This window comes from Brachyhypopomus gauderio, chromosome 2 (assembly GCF_052324685.1).
Source record: "Brachyhypopomus gauderio isolate BG-103 chromosome 2, BGAUD_0.2, whole genome shotgun sequence".
In the NCBI taxonomy this organism is placed as follows: domain Eukaryota; kingdom Metazoa; phylum Chordata; class Actinopteri; order Gymnotiformes; family Hypopomidae; genus Brachyhypopomus; species Brachyhypopomus gauderio.
In genome coordinates this window covers 24,787,688-24,811,457 of record NC_135212.1, presented here as the reverse complement: position 1 = coordinate 24,811,457, position 23,770 = coordinate 24,787,688, and the positions used below count along the sequence as shown (strand labels likewise).

The following is a 23,770-nucleotide window of genomic DNA, read 5'->3' as shown; positions in this document are numbered from 1 at the left end:
ACGCAGAGAAGACATGGAACGAGAACAGAAGAGTAAATAAGGTGAGAGGAGGTGCTTATGACATATAAAAATAAACCAAATGATTAAAAACTTAAATCTTGGTGTACAAGACTAAAGCATTGCATTACTAAAGCATATTGAATATCAGTATTGGATAAACATCCTTAAAACATTTCTTGACTGATATCCGTTCCAGAATTTTTGCTGATATCAATCCGATTCTGTAATTTCAGATCAGTGCCATTTCTATTGGAAAGCATGAACCCTGTTGAACTTACAGGGTCTCTCATAGCAGGTTTACTGAAGTCTTCTTCATGATGAGGTCCCCAGTTTAGACCTCCAATTGACCTGCCTTCAGCCATGACACTTGACATACTAACTGGGTTTAAGTGATGTAGCTGAGCACCTACACACACACACACACACACACACACACACACACACACACACACACACACACACACACACACACACACAAACACACAAACACACACACACACACACACACACCAGATCAGAAATGCAGTCCTTTACATGTAGAAGAAAGGCTTTTGTCCATCTTGACCAACTGTTCAAGCACGCGCGTACCTGTGGAGCCCCCTACTGGCCGTGGTCTGGCGGAAGAAGGCAGCTCGTCCATGTACCCTCCTCTGCTGCTGTAGAGCACCTCAGCCTGCAGCCGCTCTCCACCTACAGCGTCTCCTAGTGGGTAGCGGGAGCCCAATCCTGACCTAGAGGAACACATCATATGCAGTTGTTGCTTTATTCATACGTCTGGCGTCCCCTGTGTGTCTACAGTGGGTTGTGAGGTAAGTGGGGAGCTAAAAGTTCAGAGCTTCACAGGAGTGATGAAATGAAATGTGCTTGTTTGAATTATTGATGAAGGACTGTGAAATGGCCTTTGACCGTGGGTGAGGTAAGGCCTGGGACACAGGGACAGAGGGAGGGGCAAAGCCACACACTGTAATGGACACTGTGTGGTGGAGTGGGTGCGCATCATGCCTGCCTAATGAACACTACATCTGCTCCTCACTGCTTCTAGTGGTGTCTAGCGCTGCACTCAACTTGTTGGGTCAATTTTACATAACATTTACATTTAATTTAAGTCGTGCCCCCCCTCCAGAAATGTATTCCTGTCTTGATGAATGGCATAAAAAATCTTATAAGCAAGTTTTTTAAAGAGGGTCCAGCTTCCAAAAGGGGCCACATGAAAAAAAATTTAAAATTCAGGAGAAGATCATCTAATAGTAAAATGCCCATTAGAAACCAGTGGTGCATATTCACATGTAGAGCATGTAGAGCAGGGGTGTCAAAGTCAAATACACCGAGGGCCAAAAAACCAAATTTGCTACAAGCCGAGGGCCGGACTGGTTCAATGTTTATTAAAACATATTGAAATGATTGCACATAGCCTATTGAACCAAGACCTAACACAGTGTATATTATTTAATGCCTAAATGAATAAAGCAATATTTTCTTATGGATCTGTCAGTAATTTCAAGTGAAAACATTTTTCAACAAGCAAACAGATAAAAACAAACTTCCTTCAAAGAAAACATGTTTTGTACATTAAATGGAAAAAGTAATAAAGGTTTGAAAATTGCTGGAATTTAGGCTAAAGTACTTGAAAATGCTTGAAATTGTAACTACTTCGTTTCACAACAAATATCTATCTGACTGAACAGTTCTCTTGTATTACGTTAACAAATATGAGCCTCTTGTAATTCCAGGACGAAACATGAGAGAACGTGAAGACGTTAATTTTGGGCGTTTTGAAAATAAACAACCATTAAATAATGTGAATAAAAAGCAAATTATTTCTAATCATTTCGACTATATGTATAAATATTTACTTAATTAAGTTTAACTGGTGCGCGCAAAGTTACAAAATTCGAGAGGTGCACGACTGCGATTACGTAATTTTCGCCGCGCTGACCCTCGCCGCTTGTGCGCGCTGCAGTGACTTCACGGGCTACCGTTGCATTGTGGGGAATGTAGTGTTTGTGCGTGCAAAACACCATCGGGCGGCTGTGGCCTGCAGGCCGGTTCTAATAGTAATTAAATATCATCCAGGGGGCCATAGATAATCAATTCGCGGGCCAGATCTGGCCCGGCCCGCGGGCCTTGACTTTGACACATGTGATGTAGAGAGACCTTTGGGCTCCAGGAGACTCACCTGTGCAGTAATGCTTGCACTGTAGAAGGTGGGAGACCTAACTCAGCATATCTCTGAAAAGGGAGACGCACACACACACACACACACACACACACACACACACACACACACACACGCACACACACACACACGCACACACACACACACACACACACACAAATTTAACATTTTAAATTGTAGAACATTTTAGACTTTTTGAACTCTAAATATTTAGCTTCCTGATTCCTGGTGTATGCAGGTGCTAATTCATGATGCAACTGAGCGTGTGAAGGGCAGTGCTACTGTTGGAGGTGTACATTTAAATGTACACACACACACACACACACACACACACACACACACACACACACACACACACACACACACACACACACACACACACACACACACACACACACACACACACAGGAACAGGACTTGATGTCTAAATACCAATAAATAGATAATAAATAAATAGCAACCATTAACCTAATTTGATACAAGCACTGTTAGCGATCCTCTAGCATTACAAGTGAAGGCTTTTCATCCAGAGATAATGAAGGGCCCATAGAGCAGTTCTGGCTCTCCACCCTCTACACCGAGCTGTGTGTTTAATCAGGAATGTTAGACCCATCCATCGGCAGCACAGTCAGTAAAGTCTGTGGCCGTCAAGACAGGTCCAGGGACACATATCAGCTTTTCTATATACTAATATAACACCATACGTCATAAAAACCACTCTCTGTTCATTGCAATATGATCATAGCCAATTCAGGTTTTTAAGCCCTTTTTCAAGCAGTGTACTGCTATACTGTTTCTGTCCAGCCATATAACTACTGAGATTCATACTCTTATTCATAGTCATTTCATGGCTCTATTTTTGCTATACTGCCACACCCTGACCATAAGATCCAAGCTCATCACGTTACTAGCAATCGAGAATGAGTCTAGGAGTCATTAGCTAAAAGCAGGAAAACCCCAACACACAGGATTACAGGGTACTCAAGGCAGACACATGGAAATGTCTCCATCCGATTAGCCTGGTGTACAGCCCCCAGCTTAAGAGACTAGCGCTGTCAGTCTGCCTTGCAGATGGCCATAACAGAATCACGCAGAAGACCATGGCACTGTTCTAATAACACTACAGGAGCATTCTGTAGTCCTGTATACTACTGTTGATATGCATCTGCACCCAGCCATGTAGCACAAAGCATATGTGTAGAGACAGAAGAATTAATGTTTCTGACGATAATGACGGTAAAAAAATCTCACGTAGGTGCATATGCTGTGGACCGAGGCATGAAATATCTGTGCCGCAATGAAGGTAAAACCTGCTGTGTTGCCAAAGAGAGGAAATAAGAGGCAATACTTTTAAAATTTAGTCTCTGCGCTCAGCTGAGTTTGTCTTACCGCGGGGAAGTGGCCGAGGCCGGCGTAGGAGGGGCCCCAGGGCGGCGGGCCGCGGGACGGGGGGCTGGAGGGAGCAGCGGGCAGCGAGACGCCCGTGTTACTGCCCTGCGAGGAGGGAGACACCAGGGCGAATGCGTCATCCAGCAGGGTGTGCATCTGCAGGCGGGCCTCCTCTATGGAGGCCTGCGGGGGCAGGTAGGGGGGAGGAGGGGGGGCGTGGCCTGGCGGGGGCGACGCCGGACCCAGAAATACATCATCAGTAGGAGACGGGCTGTTGAGCTCAGGGCCCTGGTCTGGATCCGACTGTAGGGGACAGAGAAATATGCAGATATATTATAAATATGCATAATCATATGCATAATTTAATATCAACCAAAACATGTGTTATTATTATGCTGTTGTAAACAATTCCAAAAGTAAGAGAAGAAGCATAAACACTGAATGAGTGAACTGACCACATATGCTATATTATTGACGCCTGGGTATTTCTTATATGTGCCGTCGCTGTCTGTGGTGATGAGCCTGTCTCTGTCTGCGTCTGGGACGTCCCCGTTCACGTGCTGTCTCTTCTTCTGCCTGGGGGAACGCCTCTCTCGGCCACTGCACACACACAAACACATACGCACACACACATGCCCACAATTATACTGAATATGTCTAAGCACAAAGCCAAGTCAACATGAGCCCAAAATACTTTGCAAATGACTTAAAGTGGGGCTGCAGTTAGGCATGCTGTCTCCAACCTTTTCTTGGGCTCCGTGTAGAGGGGAGGCATGTGGACATCCGGCTCCAAGATCTTATCAATCTGCATCTGAGCTTTCTGGTAGATGCGGTCCTGCTCTTTGGGGTCCCCCAGGCCATCAATGACATCATCCATGGCGGGGAAGTCATAGTGACCTTTCCTCTTAGCCCTCAGACGGATCTTATTGCGATGGTGCTCGATCTCAGACTTCTGCCTCAGAGCAACCTGGATCTGAACAGAAACAGAAAGGCAGATAGGGAAGGAGGGAAAGAGAGAGAGAGAGAGAGAGAGAGAGAGAGAGAGAGTGGGCAGAAGGAGGGAGGGGAGAGAGAAAGGAGCGGAAGAGGGAGGGAGAGAAAAGAGAATAGGAAGAAGATGGAGGAGGAGGAGGCAGAGAGGAAGGGGTGGAAGGAGACAGAATGAGGGACAGAGAGCAGGAGACAGAGGACAGAAGAGACAGGAAGACCTATTGCTATCTGCCAATACACTTATACAATATTCTATTTATCATGACCATGTCTACTGAGTAAGGGAGCACCGTCATTGTGCGTCAACATCCTCAATTACCAAGCTGACAACAGGAGTGAAGGAGTGCAATTGTAAACAGTCCTTTGGTATTATCTGACGTAGGAAACAACATTCAGTGTCTGTTCCAGAAATTTCTTGCAGACGTGTCTACAAAGGTTTTTTTGTCATTCAGGTCATTGAACTCTAGGTTGTAAGAAAAGGAAACCAGCAAATGGCTGTATTTCCAGTCACTTCAAGTTTGGCATTGGAGGTACAGTCTGAAATGTGTGGTCTGGTCTGTACAGTCTGGTCTGTACCGTCTGGTGTGTACCGTCTGGAGTGTACTGTCTGGAGTGTACCGTCTGGAGTGTACTGTCTGGAGTGTACCGTCTGGAGTGTACCGTCTGGAGTGTACTGTCTGGAGTGTACTGTCTGGAGTGTACCGTCTGGTTTGTATGGTCTGGTGTATAGAGTGTGGCATGTGCGGTCTGCAGTCTGCAAATTCTGAGAGTACAGTCAGGCGTGCATCATCACATGTGTGCGGTCAGCCATGTGAAGTCAGGCATGTTAGGTTTGTGGCCCAGATCACCAAGCTGCTCAGGTGGTCAGGACAGTGTGGTGTGGAGTGTATGATCAGCAATGTCTGTGGTAAGGCGTGTGTGGTCAGGCGTGTACGATCAGGCGTGTGCGGTCAGGTGTATTTAGCGTGATCTGTGTGGTCAGGCGTGTGCGGTCAGGTGTATTTAGCATTATCTGTGTGGTCAGGCGTGTGCGGACTGGCGCACCTCCTTGTTGATCTTGGCTCCCGGGGCGGCGTGGTCGGGGGGCGGGGCCCGCGGGACAGCCAGGGTCGGCATGGGCTGCAGGGCGATCAGCTGGATGCTGCTGGAGAAGCGTTTGCTGGGCACGTCCGCCGCACGTGATATCCGGTCCACGTGCTCAAACATGGAGGCTGAAGAGGCCTGCTCGTCCTCCGTGGTGACCGCAGGAGGGCCTGCAGAGATCAGGGTTGAATTAGACCGCTGTCATATAGAAGCTAGTTTCATAATCCATGTATCGTGAGGCATATGTTTAGAGTGAGGCACAGATAACACATGTGTCGAACAACAAAGGCCCTGTTTGCAAGGTATTGGCAACACCATTCCATTCCAGCAGGGGGCAGTGTTTACTGTATCTCTGAGGGTATTGCCTTTCAAATAAAGTAAAACATTCAGCAGCCAGCCATATGGACTGCATAAAGTTGAGGAGTCAGTTATCACACAGCATTCTGTATCCAAGATAAAGTGACACTAAAGGTTTCAAGTTCTACAATTGTAATTTAAAGTCTATATCAGAAAAAAATGATAAATGTCCAGCATCTGATGAAAAATTTATAGCAACCAAAATACAATCCAAAAATATTCCAAAAGGAATATTGGTAAAATCACAATATACATCACACAAAACCGCTCTGTCACCACAAACTATTCTACTTTATAGAGTAGAGATACTATTAATGACCATATTACTTCCTGACAGAAAGAGACAGAGAAAGGCAGGCAGAGAAAAAGAGCAAGAGAGTGAGACTTCCAGGTTCAGCTTGTGTTGGATGGGGGGGAACCTGTAGGGGAAACACACACCCTGGAGGAGAGACATGAATCTGCAGGCACAACAGAACAGATCGTCTGTATCTAGCCTGACACAAGCTGTCAGTCACAGGGTGAGAGGGAGAGTTTGGAGAGAGAGAGGGAGGGAAGGAGAGAGGGGGAGAAGGAGAGAGAGAGAGGGAGAGTTTGGAGAGAGAGAGGGGGGAAGGAGAGAGAGGGCAGAAAGGACCAGGGCTGATGAGTGCCATTAGTCCCGTCACACTATACTACTGAACGAGATGAGCACGCCAACCTTCTGAACGACTACTGAACTGCTGAAAAGAATTGAGCAGGAGTAAGGGGTGGAAGGTTAAAAGCGGATCACATGTGGGCTCGGGTGGTTAATAACCCACTGAAACACTCGGCTAAGTGGGTGTATTGTCTTTTTGTCTTTCCCGGTCTCTTTTGAACACTCCCTCCATTTCAGTCTTCACTTCCCCACGCGGGAGCCGTAACGGTGGCGTATCAGGCGGTCTGGCGAACAACGCTGGCCTCACCGTCCAGCCCGTTAGCCGCCGTCTTGCGCTGCTGCCGGGCCTCCGTGCTGGCGGCATTCTGCCGTGGGTTCTCCTCGGGCGTCTCCCGCTCGCTGGACGGGTCGCTTCCCACGGAATCAGCGTCCGAAGGTGAAATCCTGTAACACAGACCACAGCGGAACTCATCACAAAGCTATTTCTGCAGATCCAGAGCTCGGTCAGCAGCGCCTGTTGAGAGCATCAGGCCCAGAGCCACAGGAAGCGTAAAACAAAGGCGATCCTCATCGACACAGTTAAAAACAGCGCTGTCCATGTAATCACGAGAAGCAGATGCCTTCACTCGGATATTATAATTGACTGCAAATTATTAATGTTTCCTCATTTAGATTCTGATTAATGCAATGGCCAATCCAGCCCAGCAACATCTGCTGAAAAATTCATAATTAACGCATTTCCCCTCTTGCATTGTAAAAGAGTAGCACGTTCGTTTGAACGAGTGCTCATAAGGCGGGCTTGAAGGAGGCATGAGAAGGACACACGACCCACTTCTGTCTTCCTGAGAGGACTCATTCCATTTAAATAAGATGACAAAACTGCATCAGTTAGGTTCACACAGCATGTCGAGTGGTCTGCTACAACCCTCACAACTGATGGCCATATTCAAGCTTTCGGCCTTAAAAACTGAAACAGCAACAGTCACAATCTGTTAAATATTGAAATAGTTATAATTTGTAATACCTATGGGTTGTGCTTAATAATCAACGGTATGTCTCATTTTGAACATTACGTCAACTCATCCATATATATTTTTTGCTGTTTCTGAATGATTTTCTTACACTTCACATGCGGAGACCTGCCTCTGAGGTAATTCAGTTCACACACGGAGACCCGTGTGGTAATAAAACGTGCGGGCTGGAGCCTTCCCATTACTGAGATGCAGGAACTACTGAGGGGCGGCTACAGGGAAACACCCCATTAAAAGCATTATATTGATTTACAGAGACCTCAGTATTGACTGAATTCCTCTCTTAAAATCAATGAATGCATGTTATTTTAATATTCTAGCATCATAACCTGAGAAATGCATTAGCAAGCCAGAAGTACCCTCGAGGGGATGTTGTTCTGACTTCAAAGGTGGGTGGTGGGGGTTGGGTGCTTGGGGTTGGATGCTTGGGGTTGGGTTGTGGGGGTTGGGTGGTGTGGGTTGGGTGGTGTGGGTTGGGTGGTGGGGGTTGGGTGGTGTGGGTTGGGTGGTGGGATTTTCTCACCGTCCCCTCTTGCGCTGGACGCTGCGGGAGGCCTTGGTGGAGGAACCTTTGGACTTGGGAGTGGACGCCTGGACGGTCTCTCCGCTCCCTGTCTCCTTGGAGGCTGCAGGGAGGGGAAGTGGCTCCTGGATCACCACCAGGTCGTCCTTGCTGTGCTGGCCCAGGTGCAGCTTAGCAAAGTCGAAGCCCTTCACACTGGGAGGCTGCAGCTGAGGAGACAGGGGGACAAGCAGAGACATGGGTGAACCCAGCAGGACCGGACTGGCAGGAGCACATCGAGAAGCGGACAGAGACACAAGAGAGACGAATGACCTTCAGTTTAGGAGAAAGTAAAGAATGTAGTACAAGTGTCAGGTCAGATGACAAGTGGCATGAATGCAAAAAAACAGTAACCAAATGCTCTGTATAATACAGAATTACCCAACCCACATTCATAAATGGAAACAGTCAATACGCCTCAAATAAATAAACAGATTTAAGGGGATGATGAATAAACAGGTGGACATGAACGCAAGGTTGAGGGGTGACTGTGAGGTCAGGACTATTGGCTGAATGACAGGTGGTGTATTCAACCTGCTCTCCCGTGTGTGTGTGTGTGTGTGTGTGTGTGTGTGTGTGTGTGATTAGCAGACCAGGTATTGTAATGCTGTTTAATGTGCATGGTTCTATAGGGATCAACCCACCCACACTAGCTGTATAAAACTAAAAAAAGTAATCTACAGTCGTTTTGTAAAATCAGTCGGTGTAAAATCACATGCACTTAAGGGAACTGTAATGAATGCAGTTTTTGCAGTACATGTGATGTTTGAAGTACACTGCTGCAGTTCAAATTAGATTTCATGTTCTCCCTTCTGCCACAGGACATCTTTGGGATCTTTCAGGCAAGTCACTCATACTGGCTGGTGCTGTTTTCAATGCTCTACTCAGAGCTAATGGGAAGGATCAACAGTGATTGTTCAGCCACGCTGCACAGCGAGCACTGAAACACCTCCAGCACTGAAACACCTCCAGCACTGAAACACCTCCAGCACCGAAACATCTCCAGCACTGAAACATCTCCAGCACTGAAACATCTCCAGCACTGAAACATCTCCAGCACTGAAACACCTCCAGCACTGAAACATCTCCAGCACCGAAACATCTCCAGCACCGAAACACCTCCAGCACCGAAACATCTCCAGCACTGAAACATCTCCAGCAGTTCTTCTCCTCTCATGGTTCTCCGCAGTCCATCTTCTACACTCTTGCGAATTTTACTTGTTAACGTTTTTTGGCTTTTCTACCCTGTCGCTCCATCTCCAGGGAAGCAGTGTGCAGTTGTGAAGTATGTATGGAGTGGAGGGAACAGCTATGGACACGCAGACAGACACGTCGCAGCGACAGACACGTCGCAGCGAAAGACACGCAGATAATCGCAGGCACATCCAGGTACAGACACAATCTGCCCACTACAATACTACAGAACTTGGTACTACAAGACTGAAAAGAACTCACCGCAGGGCGAGGTATCTTTTTCAGACTTTTTCCTAGGGGTGTAATGGTACATGTGTTTGTCTTGTTACTTTTTTCCACTTGCACCAACCTACCAAACCATGATGTCCAAGCTGTGGTATGAACTGAACTGTGCACCGCCACACGCCTTGAAACTATAAACTACCAGGACACTAATATCTTCAAGAGGTGCTACATGTCCTCAGTACTACTTTACAACCCTCTTGCTATACCTCTTCTATTTTTACTCTCACCCTTCTCTTCTCCTTCTTCTTTCTCTTCCTTCTCTCCTCTTCCTCTTCTTCTTCCTCATCTTCATTAACGCTCTCCATAACCTCTAGCTTGTTAGGTCTGACCGGGACCGTTGACCTCTGCACTGGGGGTATGGATTTCTGTAATGAAGAGCTGGACTGATCAGGGAATGGACAAAATGGACAGAGGGAAAGGAGAGACAGGTGATTGGGTTTTTGCTCTGACTACAACAACAAACCAACGTCACACCAACAGCAAAATAAACCCCTGTTAGTAAGACCTGAGGTGCTGTACAATGAGGTAAAAGAAGATCTGGAACTTCATTGGGGACAATCACCACAGGAGCCTGTAGCTCTGCACATGTGGTAGTTCTGAATGTGCACTTAATCAAAGAGATCTTTAGAATTGTGAGTGAGAGGTGTGAGAGTGAGAGGAAGCCAGGCGCTAAACGCTAATGTGTACAGACCAGCACTCCCCTCTCCTGTTCCTCGCCAAGGTCTCTTGGTAACAAGGTGGATGAGATCAGAGTTAAAACAACTCACTGTATCACGAACATCGCATTGACCTGGCTGGACCTTAAATGTGCCAGATGCTTCCATCGAGCTGGCTGGTGCCTCCGTTTACAGAGCAGACCTGACTAAGGACTCTGGGACCACCAGAGGAGGAACGCTGTGCGTCTACATAAACACACGCTCAACCACGGATATGATCAGTAAGCATTGCTGCCTGGATCTGTAGTTCAAAACTGGTTCCTTGTAGCAGTGGATTTTAATCACACAGTTCTCAAATGCTGGTTGAGCATGTCTGAAGTCCTGTATCATCATCCCGGTGCCCAAGAAATTAACTGTGAAGTTCCCGACTCCAGTGGCTATCCAGTGGCACTAACGCCTAATGAAATACTATAGGAAAGATTGTGTTTCACACATCAGTACCATTATTTCATGAGGATAAACATCAGTTTGCCTCCTGGTTAGAACACCTGGGCCTGGGCCTTAGTTCTTCTACATGCTAGCAGGTCATGGACTTTTTCACAGAAGGTCAGAATTGGAGATCACACCTCCTCCACACTTATCCTAAACACATTTTAGCAAATGCACTGAAGCCTACTCTTTTCACACTCTCCAGGCCTACAGGCCTGAGTTCGAGCATCTAGCCGAGTGGTCTAGGGACAACAACTTGGTCTGTAACACCTCTAAGACCAAAGAGATCTCGACTTCACGGGAACAAAGGAGATAGACCACCTGCCCACCACATCCACGGAGAAGCAGTGAAGGGTGGAAAGACTAAAATTCCTTTGGAGTTTGTATGTCAAATCTGCTGACCTCTAACAACGCTCAAAAAAGCTAAAAAGCCCTGCTTCCGCAGAATTGGTGGTGAATTTCTAGAGGAAGATCAATGAAAATCATTCCTACTGCGGCTGAAGAAGGCTCAGCAGAATCACCAAAGACACCACACACCCCAGTCACTCCATGTTTGAACTACTGCCATCAGTTAATCAATTCAGGACAATAAGTTCTTGCATCAATAGCAATAACAATTTCCATTTATATAGTATCTTTCACAAGCTCCAAGGACCAATAGCAATAGCTTTTTCTGACCACCGAAGAGCTGATTATGAAAACTGTGAAGGACTGTGGCACATATGCATACATGCACACGCTGACCTTTAACCTCAGAAAGGACATTTAGGACATATAGCCTACCACTCATAAATACAGCATCTACCTACTTATTATTATTCATAACAGTCAACCCATTGCAAACATGTAAATATAGTTGTGTACTTTTAAATTGCAAATGTAATTTAGTATTTTGCGCGCAGTCACATTTAATAGTTTGCCGCTAATATTGCTGTTTTTCTCTGTACTGCTGTTCTGACCTCTATTCGTCTTACGAGAAAACAAGGCTGTCAGTCTCCTTTATGTTGTCTTTGAACTTCAGGTTTATTGATAACAAATGGTTATGGTTTAGAGTAGCTGAGTATATTTGTGTATAGTTACTGAAAACCACTTTCGTACAGAAACACATGCTAATATAGACATAGCAGTACACAATATGGATGATCACACTAATATTATTAAACAACTTCAATAAGAAATGTGAGCTGAATGATTGGTGGTCATCACTCATCACAATCCATGGATACACACGTGTTGGATTTGGCATTTAGCTGACTAATATTTGACTTTAATACTTATCTACCGGTAATTAAAAACTGACTGTTAAATATTAACTGATCTAATTATATATTTATTTGTAGATTTAATTGTGCATTAGTTCATTAATACATTTTAAGCATTATTAGCTATTAGTATTTACTGTATGTATAGATATATAAATACAGAAAATAACTGATCCTGAAGATTCAGAAAGACCTGTGAGGACAGACTGGGAGTGTCTGAGATCAGTCCCACACAGAGAACCAGGCAAAGCAGAGACCATCAGTCCTTTAGCAGTGCAACCCTGCAAGCAAGGAGCGAGAGGAACGCGGAACCTTGGTGTAGACGGCAGGACCAGACATGGCCCGAAACACGAAATCTGGAGGGGCTTTCACTACCTACGCACCAGCACACACACACACACACACACACACACACACACACACACACACACACACACACACACACACACACACCAGCACACACCAGCACACACCAGCACACACGCACGTGCACGCGCACATGTGTGTGATCAGTAGGAGATCAGTGGAAGATCACCGGTGACCATGGGAGATCAGTTGGAGATCAGTAGGAGATCAGTAGTGGCCATGGGAGATCAGTAGGAGATTAGTGGTGGCCATGGGAGTTCAATGGGAGATCAGTCTGAGATGAGTGGTGGCCATGGGAGATCAGTGGGAGATCAGTGGGAGCTCAGTGGTGGCCATGGGAGTTCAATTGGAGATCATTGGAAGATCAGTGGTGACCACTGCAAATCAGTGGTATCCATGGCAGATCAGTGCTGGCCATGGGAGATCAGTGATGGCTGTGGGAGATCAGTGGTGTCTATGGGAGATCAGTGGTGTCTGTGGGAGATCAGTGGTGTCTGTGGGAGATCAGTGGTGTCTGTGGGAGATCAGTGGTGTCTATGGGAGATCAGTGGTGTCTATGGGAGATCAGTGGTGTCTGTGGGAGATCAGTGGTGTCTGTGGGAGATCAGTGATGGCTGTGAGAGATCAGTGGTGTCTATGGGAGATCAGTGGTGTCTGTGGGAGATCAGTGGTGTCTGTGGGAGATCAGTGATGGCTGTGAGAGATCAGTGGTGTCTATGGGAGATCAGTGGTGTCTATGGGAGATCAGTGGTGTCTGTGGGAGATCAGTGATGGCTGTGAGAGATCAGTGGGATATCAGCAGTAGCTGTAGGAGAGAAACTGATCCTGACTTACTTTCTGCCTCTGCTGGGCGGCGCTCACAGCATCTGGCTGGAACTCCAGCTTATCCGTGCGGCACAGTTTCCAATACAACACAGTTATGATGATCACCACCAGCACCACCGGCACCACCACTCCCACTATAATCCACGTGGTGGTGCTCTCCATGTCCGAGGCTGACGACACCTGCTTCTCTACAGCTAAACACACAGAGGCAAACAGAGCATCACAAGCATGATTGCATGCTTACCTTAAATGCTACATACTTACAGTACATGCTAAATACACTGAGAACATGGATCCCACATTGATTGTTACCTGCGGCAAAATATCAAATGTAATATAAATCAAAAAAGGGTAGCATTTAATAACACTGCAAGGCCAGAAGCATGTGCTTGGCGACCTAGGATGACGGTGAATTACTGTTAACGCTTGCGAACATGTGTGTGCAGCCAAAGATTGCAGAGACCGTTTTTCAGGTCTGCATTAAGTGGATTGAGACTAGAAGCTTCCGTCTGCTGTAGGTGGAGTGGATGAAGTCGCTTCAGAAATAGCGCCGTAGCAAGTAAACCTAGGGGCGGGGAGAGCTGTCGCGAACATTTGATTCAGACCAGCGCGGGGTCCGTGTGGGCCGGTCCTGGGCGGACACTCACGTTGGGCCAGGACGCCCCGGATGCGGTAGCCCAGCACGATGGCGGCATGCTGCACCTCCAGCAGGTTCAGCAGGCCGGCAGTGGTGTCTGCTGGCAGCCTCTCGCCACTGGCAGCTTCCACAAAGTAGATCATCTCCAGGGGGTTATCGGACCCCGCCGGCCGAGTAGTCTGCACAACCTGCACCAAACACCACACACAACACAGCACCTCACAGTTAGTTGTTTTAGATAGAGCACCACTGGTTACAGAATCAAACCCACAAATATTACCCTTTCACACACACACACACACACACACACACACACACACACACACACACACACACACACACACACACACACACACACACACACACACACACACAAATGCAATGAAAACATAAAAAAAATAAAATAAAGTGGCAAAAAAATCAGGTGAGTGAGAGCTGGAGAGAGCAGCTGGAGAATGTGGAGAGATTCCCCATACTGTGTCTGCCTTACTGTGGTGGAGGGGGGAGACGCTACCTGAACTTGACCTACATTACAAACGCTAAGTACTGGGCTCCAGCTAGCCAGGCTCCAGTGCCTTCTGAGCTCCCGCTAGCTCCCCTTTCAGACTGTATTAAAGTGTAAGTAGCTAACTTAGGCAACATCCTGACAGTGAAAGATGGGTCTCCACTGCATTAGGAGGCAATTTAGCAGTGTGACCACCATCCATCTACATCATCCAACAACTACTCAAAGAATCCAAACACATTACCATTTCTGACCATGAAAGATCTTCCATTGATATTATCTGATATTTCACATTCATAATTAGATCAATTACATTAAATCGTTTTTGTGCACGGTATAAATACAGACGTATTTTCAGTAGATCTATTCTATATTCACATTCGGCTAAATTAGTTCATTAAAGGTAATGCTGGTAGTGCTGAAGGTTGCATTAGCATTAGCAGCATCACGAGCAGTTAGGAGGAACTAAAGGTCAGTGTGTGAAGGGGGTCTGGTGTAAAACCGGGCTGTATTTAATCACACTGACAGCTCCACACGGTGCAAGCAGACTGTCCTGCTCTGTGTGCCCCGCGTGAAACAGGAAAAGACCTCTCCCCTCCGTCCAGGATGAACACACACTATGCTGGAGAAGCACTCTAGCCATCTAGGAGGAGTGTTCAATAATTGATCTGGTATCAGCTAGCTGCCCTGTGGGGACAGCTGAAGCCAGCGAGTTGCTCAGTGGCCCAGGGATGAATAGGGATGTTGCCATGGATACTCATGGGTCTGAATGATGGTGTGCAGAATGGGGCAGGTGCTGGGGGGGAGGGGTGGGGGGCATGAAAGAGCCATTTAGAAGCCAGAGATGCTGAGACGTATGGGAATTTCCATAATGAGGACTTCCACGATAACCCACAGATGTAATGTAGAGGACCAGAGCAAGTGTTTGGTGTACACACACACACACACACACACACACACACACACACACACACACACACACACACACAACCACCCCCAAGACAAACAAACAACCAAACAACAAGAACAATAAATAAGTAAAAATACAGGCTTTGAAGCTGCTGCTGAATTTTCCATGTACCTACAGAGCAGGTGAACAGGCAATATCTGCATGAAGGCAGTGGGACAGACCCCGGCAGAATGTTACCTGCACACTGCTGTTGCCCATGCTGGTGGCTCGTCTGAAGCGCCGCCATCTGCTAAGCTCCGCCCCCAGCTCCTCCCTTAGCACCTCCCCCAGCAGCACCGCCAATCTCCTCTCCATCGTGGCCTGGAAGATCCGGTCACTCACATGCCCCTCTGCCACACCCAGTAAGACTGGACATACATAAAAAACACATCTAACCATCTCGCAGAAACGGTGCAGTTATTGGAGAAATAAGGGTTTAGTTGAATAAAGCAAATAAATAATAATGATGAGGACAATGCACCTGTTTTCACCCAGGAGGATCGTAGCAGCTGGGTGGTGTTCAGCTCTGGGTAGTGGAATGCTGTGGATATAGGAAATACACCATCAGCCACATCAACCGAGAGATGGAGTCCAACGACTTGAGCATGAACGTATGTCAGTGAAGACTCACGTTCGGCTATCTGCTGGACCGGGTAACCCATGTAGTAGCTGAACTCCACCAGGCTAAGTTGTCTAAGGAGAGCGCTGACCTCTGACCCCAGTATGTACCCATGAGCAGCATAAACCACAAACGTGAGGTCTACGGGTCCACTCAGCTGTCTTTGTGCCTTGGTCACAGGACTCTGCGTGATATTCAACACCTGAAATGCAGTTTGGAACGTTACATTCTGCTACATATGAAAAGGGGAAAAAAAACAAAAAAAAAAATAAAATAAAATCTTTGCCATTCTTGATAATGACAAGCAAACATGCTATGAAAATGTCTGCTGTTTACCAGCTTTCTCTTACACAAAAAATGAAAGAAATTTAGCCTCGCTGGAAGGTAAAATTATTCAAAGAAAAACAACCCCCATAAAAAATAAACATGATTAAAATCACGTCAGTTATTTGCATTTAAGCAATCAGTACACGTTCTCTTTGCCAGTCAAACACACTATTCAGACATTATTACTTCATACAAAAACTTTCCAGAGTCCTTCCGAGTCCTTGGTTCCTGTTTGGGGAGTCTCCTGTTCATCTCACCTCACACAACCTCAGTGGGTTTGGGTCAGGGGTGTGACCTATTCTTTTTTTTTTGTCCTGCTGGATCCATCCAGATGTCTCATAGATGTCTTCTTCTCTAAAATGTTATTGTGTTTGACAGACATCTTCATGACCTCTTCTTCATGACCTCTTCTTCAGAACCTTGATTGTTTTTTTAAACGTTCAACCCACCCACTAGATTTTGGTTGTCAAAAACCTATTCTTGTCTCATCTGAACACACATTGTGATTTCAGAGTTCCAGTGATGTTTATTGAATTCACTACATTTAATACTGGTAGATGAGTATTAATAGGTTCCAAAAATGTATTTCATATTTTCTGTACATGATCAAGCTGATAACTTCATAAGAAATTCATAAAGACATTTTCCCCCTCATCTTTACAAAGTGTATCTGGAGTATACTGAATCATTCTGCAATACATGGAGGCTCATGCAAAATGACTTCTGTTATTTTTACAAGCATAATTATATTTAACATTCATCAGAACCCATTTAGATGTGCGTGTAAAAACATCAGCTACATTCAAATCACTTCAAATCCACATGCAACATTGGGGGTTTGGTACCATATTCAGTTCCAGTCTCCTATGGCAACAAATTTCACTCATTAATTTTGTTGCCTTGACAACTGCTGAGGCGAACAGTGTTACTTTCCCCAAATCCAGACAAAGCAAACTGCTGAGGTGATGTCATTTCACCGCACGCGACACAGCAGAAACGATTTAGCCCTCCTATCAGCAGACACGTTACGACAGAACAAGGGCAGGAAAACAGCCCATATGTTTCATTTCTGAACGGAGCTTCAGATTGAAAAATGGATTTCTTGGGTTTGATCCATCGTGTAACCTATCTACAACAGCCAGCACTTAAGTATTTGTATTTCTTTCATTTCTTTGTGATCCCAAAAGCCTGGAGAACAAGGTTACCAGAATAAAACAAAGCAATCAGGTAGATCTGAGGGGATCAAGCCAGAGTCAGCGGTCTGTAGCGCTCAACAGATCATGGCAAAACGAGAGCTCTTCTCATCATGGATGAGGTGTACCTATTGGCCTGTGAGCACAGCTCTAGTGAAGAATAGGCCACTCATCTCAGCAAAATGGTCAAAATACAAACATATAATCCCACATGCACCCTAACTAACTATCCACTGTCTATGGCCATATATTTTAATTAAGGCAAGTTAATTAGCATACAAAAAAATTGAGGAGATACGAACATACACACAGGGCCGTGACGGGTGAGAGCAGGTCTTACATGCACAGTGAAGTTCGTGGACTCCTGTGAGCGGCGACGGACCTCAGCGAAGGCCAGGGTGAGGCCTTTCTCCACGCGCTCACTGAACGTGCACGTGTGGACGTCCACGTCACTGGGGACAAACTGAAGCACTGCAGAGAGAGGAGGAGGCACCAAACATGTCAGATCACTGCGCCTCACAACCTGCCATAATCAGACACACTGGAACGCATGCATGAGGTAGGTGTGTGTGTGTGTGTGAGTGTGTGAGTGACACGGGCAGGTGTACCAGAGTGGACGTGGTACTGTAGGTCTGCCACGACTCTGATGGAGGACACGGTGAGAACGGAGCGAGAGGAACGCACAGCCTTGCGTAGAGCATTGATGACAGAGGCAGCAGTGTAGATGACCGGACCAGACACGGCCCGAAACACGAAATCTGGAGGGGCTTTCACTACCTACACACGCACGCACACACACACATGCACGTGCACGCACATACACGCACACACATGCATGCACAAACACGCACACACACACACGCGCGCACACACACACGCACACAGACCCAGCAAGGCAAGAATGAAATAACAGCAAATAGCTATAATATTCTCAAAAATGTGCATATATACGTTAACACATGTGCATTACAATTTCATAAAATGAACCCAACTGGACACAAGCCATCCGACAGTTCTTTGAAGAAGAAAGTTGCGAAGAAAGAGAACAAGAAGCGCTGTAATCTATGTTTATGATTTAGAAATCAGTTTACTCCTTTAATGCTAGCCATGAAACCCCATTTTGTTTATGTGACATCAACAGATAACGTGGGACAGGAAGAGCTGTGTTTTCCGGATGCACATCTAAAACACGACACAAAGCCAAAGCACAACCTCTAGCCAACAGCCCACAGCTGTAGTAAAAGCAGTTACAGCTTTACACAGTCAAGAAGGTGAAGGCACAGCTCAGCCCCAAACTTCATTTCCATAGATGACAGCTTCTAGATCCTAGAATCTAATATAATCCCAAAAAGTAGGCAGTACCTGCTAGTTTAAACCAAGTCCTCATTAAAATGACTCTTAATAAATGTGATAAGTTATTAACTCATGGATCTCTGACATACCTGCAGTTCAACTGATCGATTGAACTCCATCTTGAGGATCTCTCTGACCTTTGCTTTAGCATAGCCAGATGTGGATCCAGGCTGGAAACCTGTGTCAAGATGGACAGATCAGTCAATAGGGAAGATCAGGAGCATGCGCGCACACACACACACACACACACACACACACACACACACACACACACACACACACACACACACACACACACACACACACACACACACACACACACACACACACAAACACACACACACACAAACACACACAGAGTAAAAACTATATTCTGTTTCCAACAAGGCCACAGCCTTAATCTCCAGTCAGATTTCTTATTACATTATTAAACTTTCCTTCTTTCTTTCATTCAGTTAAACTGCTATAAGTTAAACGGAAATATGAAAGCATATACAAACTCTCTGACAAGAAAGCAACCATGAATGAACATGCACCTTACCGACTCGTACTAAGTAGGTGTCAGGCTCGGTGATGCTACAGAGGTATTCCCGTACAGTGGTAGTCTTGGGGGTGGCCGTCAGGGTTGTCATTGGCTGGGGTTCAACTGTTGTGGGCAGGGTCCTGCTGGCAGAGGCCTCGGTCATCTTGGTTGTGACAGCTGACAGAAATGTCACGGTTGTCTCATCGTGCAACACTGGAGTAGATGGAGTTTCTACAGTTATAAAAGGCCTCTCTGAGGACTCTCCCATGGTGTTTTGGTCAGCCCTCTCTGTCACAGGATGGGAAAAAGTACTGTTGTATGTTGATCCAGTGGGGATGTCAGAGGCACTGAGAATATCTGGTAATATGTGACTGGTGGGGGCTTCCGTAGGGAAGGTTGGTTCTGTCCCACTGGAGTTTGCAAACCAGTAGATGTCTGTGTCATTTGGTGGTGCACTGTCAGGTTCTGCTGCAACAGTGATCAAAAGTGACATAGAGGTGTGATTTGGCACAGATTCAGAGCTAATCCAATCAGGTGTTGAGGCCAGATCCCACAGTGAAGTAGAAAAATCAGCCGAGGAAGTTAACGTGACCGATGGGTCAAGAAATGGCCATGTAGAGTTCACTAGATGAGGTGTCCCTTCTGACAGATCCAGGAGAGTACTGTTAAATGAATCAAAAACAGAGGTGTCAGTAGAGGATTCCTCAGTCCAGGAGTTGTTGTCCATAGGCTGTGACGCTCCTCCATACATCTCTGTTAGCATGTGACTCAGATTAACACTGTCTGTGTTGGTGGCCTTAACATGAGTAGTGGTTAGTGGAGTAAGAGATATATATTTGAAACTGGTATGATTACTCTTCTGCTCTGGTAGGTTTTCAGTGCCCTTTGAGAGTTGAATGGTGTAGTATTCCAAACTGTTCATATCGGGCAGAAGAACATCGGTGGGTTCTATGGTAATGTCAGGCCAGTCAGCGTCTGAACTTTCTCTAGCTGAAGTGCTCTGATTTAAAGAGGCAGGAACAGGGTGAGGAGTTGGTGAAGAAGGCACCGCTGTTTGGCGAATGGCCGGGATGTCCGAATAGATGGGAGAGTAGATGGGTAGATGGCTCATAATGTTAGGAACACTGGTGGGGGGCAATGGCGAGGCCGTGAGATTAGAGGCCGTTACACTTGAGGTGGTTATTTGTCTGCTGTGTGCAGTTCTGTTTACATTAATGGTTGCACTGTGGTTAACAGCAAGGGTCAGGTTAGGAAAAGTGGTAACATCTGTACTGTGCATAGCACTAGTGGGACTGGGAGACAGGTGCCTGGTGGACAGTGGTATCACAACTCTTGTAGGAAAAGATGTGTCATAGGACACAGAGTTTGAGTCCTCAAAGTCATACATCTCAGAGGGGATATTGGTGACCAAAGAGTCAGAAGCCACAAAGGACCCAGTTTCTAGGTAATCTCCAGAACCATAGTCCACATTCATAGAACTGGTTATGAAGACGGTCCCTGGTGGGCCCATAGTTGGGTCTGTAGAATATGATGTCACGTGATGGTTTTCAAATAGAGCATGACTTGGATTTAATAGGTAAACATCTGGATTAGCATCATTTTGAATATTTAAGTCATGACTAAGATATAAATGATCAAAGTCTCTGATTCTTCTAGAAGGTTCTACTTGGTCTCCAGAGGCAGAATGTAATTCAGGGGAAGGAAAAGGTGATTCTTCAGGAGATTCCAATTCAGCTGAAGGTATGTTTAAATCTGGCCCTGAAAACTTGGGTGAAGTTATGGAGAGCTGGATTCCTGATGAGTCAGTTCCTTGGTGCGAGGACACATGGTGAGCCTTCACATTCCGTGTCTGCCTTGGGGAATCTTCAAAGCCGATTCCCTTTTGTTTATCCCAGTCTGAGGAAGTCGATGCTGGGACAGGGAGTGGCTCTGGGCCAGGGATTGCTAAGCCAAACACTGTATGACTATAGTCATTCTCTGAGGCTTTGGGTGGGTCAGTGATAGGCCTTGGGGAGAATGTGTTTCCAACCTCACTTGACTGTCCCAAGAGTTTAGAGGAAGAAGGTTGTAAGGCAGAGGGTGAATCTGTGGAATGTGACACTTCCTCCAAAGGCTGCTGTGACATGGATGCCAACAAATGCCAGTCTGATGGAGACAAAAAGAGACAGAACATTCAAAATCCTGGTCTGCAAGAAAAATGACTAGCACCAGCAAAAATAAAAACATTTACTTCCACAGATCATGCATATGATATCCTGTCACAGTGTAGCAGAGGTGGGACCAAGTCAGTGTTTTGCAAGTCTCAAGTAAGTCCAAGTCTTTATCCTCAAGTCCCGATTCAAGTCTCAAGCAAAGACAGTCAAGTCAAGTCAAGCCTCGAGTCAAGACAGGCAACAGTCAAGTCAAGTCCCAAGTCTGAAACTTGGAATTTCAAGTCCTTTCGAGTCTTTTTTTTTTAACCAATGTTGCAGGTATATTTTTAATGTAAATAACAGACATGTGTTCTTTTTTAAAATCTGTATTCTCCTCAAATCTTGATAAAACATGTGCAAATGAAAACACGAAGTATATTAAAAAAAAATTAAATTACACCTCTTTATTGCGCAGTTCAATTTGTTAAAATTAGCTGCAAAAATATTCATACTTTAAACTACAATTTTCCAGAAATAAATTCTGTGAAAAAGTCATAAGTAGAATTCCATGTTCAAATAAAAAGGGGTGATATTTTCACAGTACAATACAAAGAACCATAACAGCATTTTTCCCTCTCTTCTCTTATCTGGTTTCTTGGAGAACATGTGTGTCCATGTGTGATTGACACAAGACAAACAAATATAAGAACTGAACAATTAACAGGAATCTGCAACTTTAGACATTTCAGTAAACTATTCTGCATTGCATTTAGAAAAGACCAAACTGGCCAAAAGTCTGTCTGTCATTTGTGCACGATGAGGCCGTAGAATGATGCCCTCACAGCTGAAAACTCGCTCCACTTTTGTCAAGATATTTTTTTCTCGACGTAGACGTCTTCAAATACACAATCCATGCTGAGATAGAACTGGATATGATGGTGACAGAGAGAGGCTCTCTTCCCTGAGTTCAGATATAGAACCCAGGGTTGCCAACTCTCACGCATTGAGCGTGAGACACACGCATTTGACCGTCTTCACACGCTCTCACGCCACACATCCGATTTCTCACGCCGAAAAAAAAAATCTAGTTTATTTACCTCTGATCCATATCTGTGATTCAATGAGTTACTAGTTCGCTCTGGCACCAACGACTTGCGATCGATCGATCGCGATATAATACTGAATTTGTGTCCATTTTACACCCCGCCCGGTAACAATTCACTCGCTGACCCCCCCCCCCCCCCCCCCATTTGATTGGTTGTGCTGCAGCTCATGCACACACACACACACACACACACATACACGTACAGAGTGTGGAAAAGCAGAGGACCGGTCTGCGTCAGAAGGACGGAAATGAAATTAATGGGGCGCACTTTATAAATATTAATATGCGTTTTAAAATTTAGATTTGGGGTAAAAAAAATCAAGTCTTTGCAAGTAAACAGGTTCAAGTCCAATTCAAGTCCCAAGTTATTGGTGTAAAAGTCCAAGTCAAGTCTAAGTCTCTGAATAGTTTTTCAAGTCAAGTCAAAAGTCTTAATAATAATGACTCGAGTCTGACTCGAGTCCAAGTCATGTGACTCGAGTCCCCACCTCTGCAGTGTAGGCTATGTAGGATTTTAGGAATTAGCACTCAGCGTCACCTACAAGTAAACAAAAATGGTTGAGATTTTAAAAATATCTCCAACAGATCTAACTTCTATTTTTAATAGTTAAATGGATAAAGGCAAGTTCACTTGATATGTATGAGCACAGAGCACTTTTGTAGCATTTCAGCTCTTCCATGATGTTCTGTACTTATACACATGCATGACTGCACTGGTAGCTGTTATGATCACACAAGGCAGACACACAAGCAGAAATTGTCTGAAGGCACCTGTGCCATGAAAACTCCTTTAAATAATTAAAAGTGGAACTTTCAAACAGGGTTCTTAAAAGCACTATGAGTTTGCTCAGTTATATGCAAAAAAACAGCTTCATAAATTATCCAACAGCGCAAGCTTTAGGATGCGAAGTGGGGCTGGTGTATAAAGACTGGCAGTATACTCAGTAGCAGCTGTGCAGTAATGAAATGGGCTTTTCTAAGGAGGATGGAGAGGAAAGGTGAGAGGTTTTTTAATGACAAAATGGCTCTCCGTTGGAGGAGTGAGGGCAGAGCTTGGCACCTCAATAGGGACCCTGGCATTGCATGACAACACAGCTCTGTGAAGTACGGACGGGTTGTAAATTCCTA

At 45.5% G+C, this 23,770-nt stretch overlaps 1 protein-coding gene across 4 annotated transcripts in view; it reads right to left on the bottom strand.

Annotated features, from left to right (window-relative positions):
• LOC143494579 (UPF0606 protein KIAA1549) overlaps window positions 1-23,770 on the bottom strand; it is a 45,251-nt gene that overhangs the window by 3,062 nt on the left and 18,419 nt on the right. Inside the window, exons 3-21 of one of the 4 annotated variants that reach the window (XM_076992348.1) lie at window positions 19,424-21,550; window positions 18,972-19,060; window positions 18,138-18,306; window positions 17,870-18,000; window positions 16,022-16,211; window positions 15,872-15,931; window positions 15,589-15,758; window positions 13,947-14,124; window positions 13,309-13,493; window positions 9,929-10,084; window positions 8,184-8,392; window positions 6,937-7,073; window positions 5,600-5,808; window positions 4,309-4,538; window positions 4,021-4,165; window positions 3,566-3,868; window positions 2,177-2,229; window positions 589-731; window positions 279-406 (exon numbers count right to left, since the gene is read on the bottom strand). In XM_076992348.1, the coding sequence (XP_076848463.1) occupies window positions 279-406; window positions 589-731; window positions 2,177-2,229; window positions 3,566-3,868; window positions 4,021-4,165; window positions 4,309-4,538; window positions 5,600-5,808; window positions 6,937-7,073; window positions 8,184-8,392; window positions 9,929-10,084; window positions 13,309-13,493; window positions 13,947-14,124; window positions 15,589-15,758; window positions 15,872-15,931; window positions 16,022-16,211; window positions 17,870-18,000; window positions 18,138-18,306; window positions 18,972-19,060; window positions 19,424-21,550 (5,012 nt within the window). The remainder of the gene's footprint in view (window positions 1-278; window positions 407-588; window positions 732-2,176; window positions 2,230-3,565; window positions 3,869-4,020; window positions 4,166-4,308; window positions 4,539-5,599; window positions 5,809-6,936; window positions 7,074-8,183; window positions 8,393-9,928; window positions 10,085-13,308; window positions 13,494-13,946; window positions 14,125-15,588; window positions 15,759-15,871; window positions 15,932-16,021; window positions 16,212-17,869; window positions 18,001-18,137; window positions 18,307-18,971; window positions 19,061-19,423; window positions 21,551-23,770) is intronic. The other 3 variants (XM_076992349.1, XM_076992350.1, XM_076992351.1) reach the window with 3 other exon arrangements.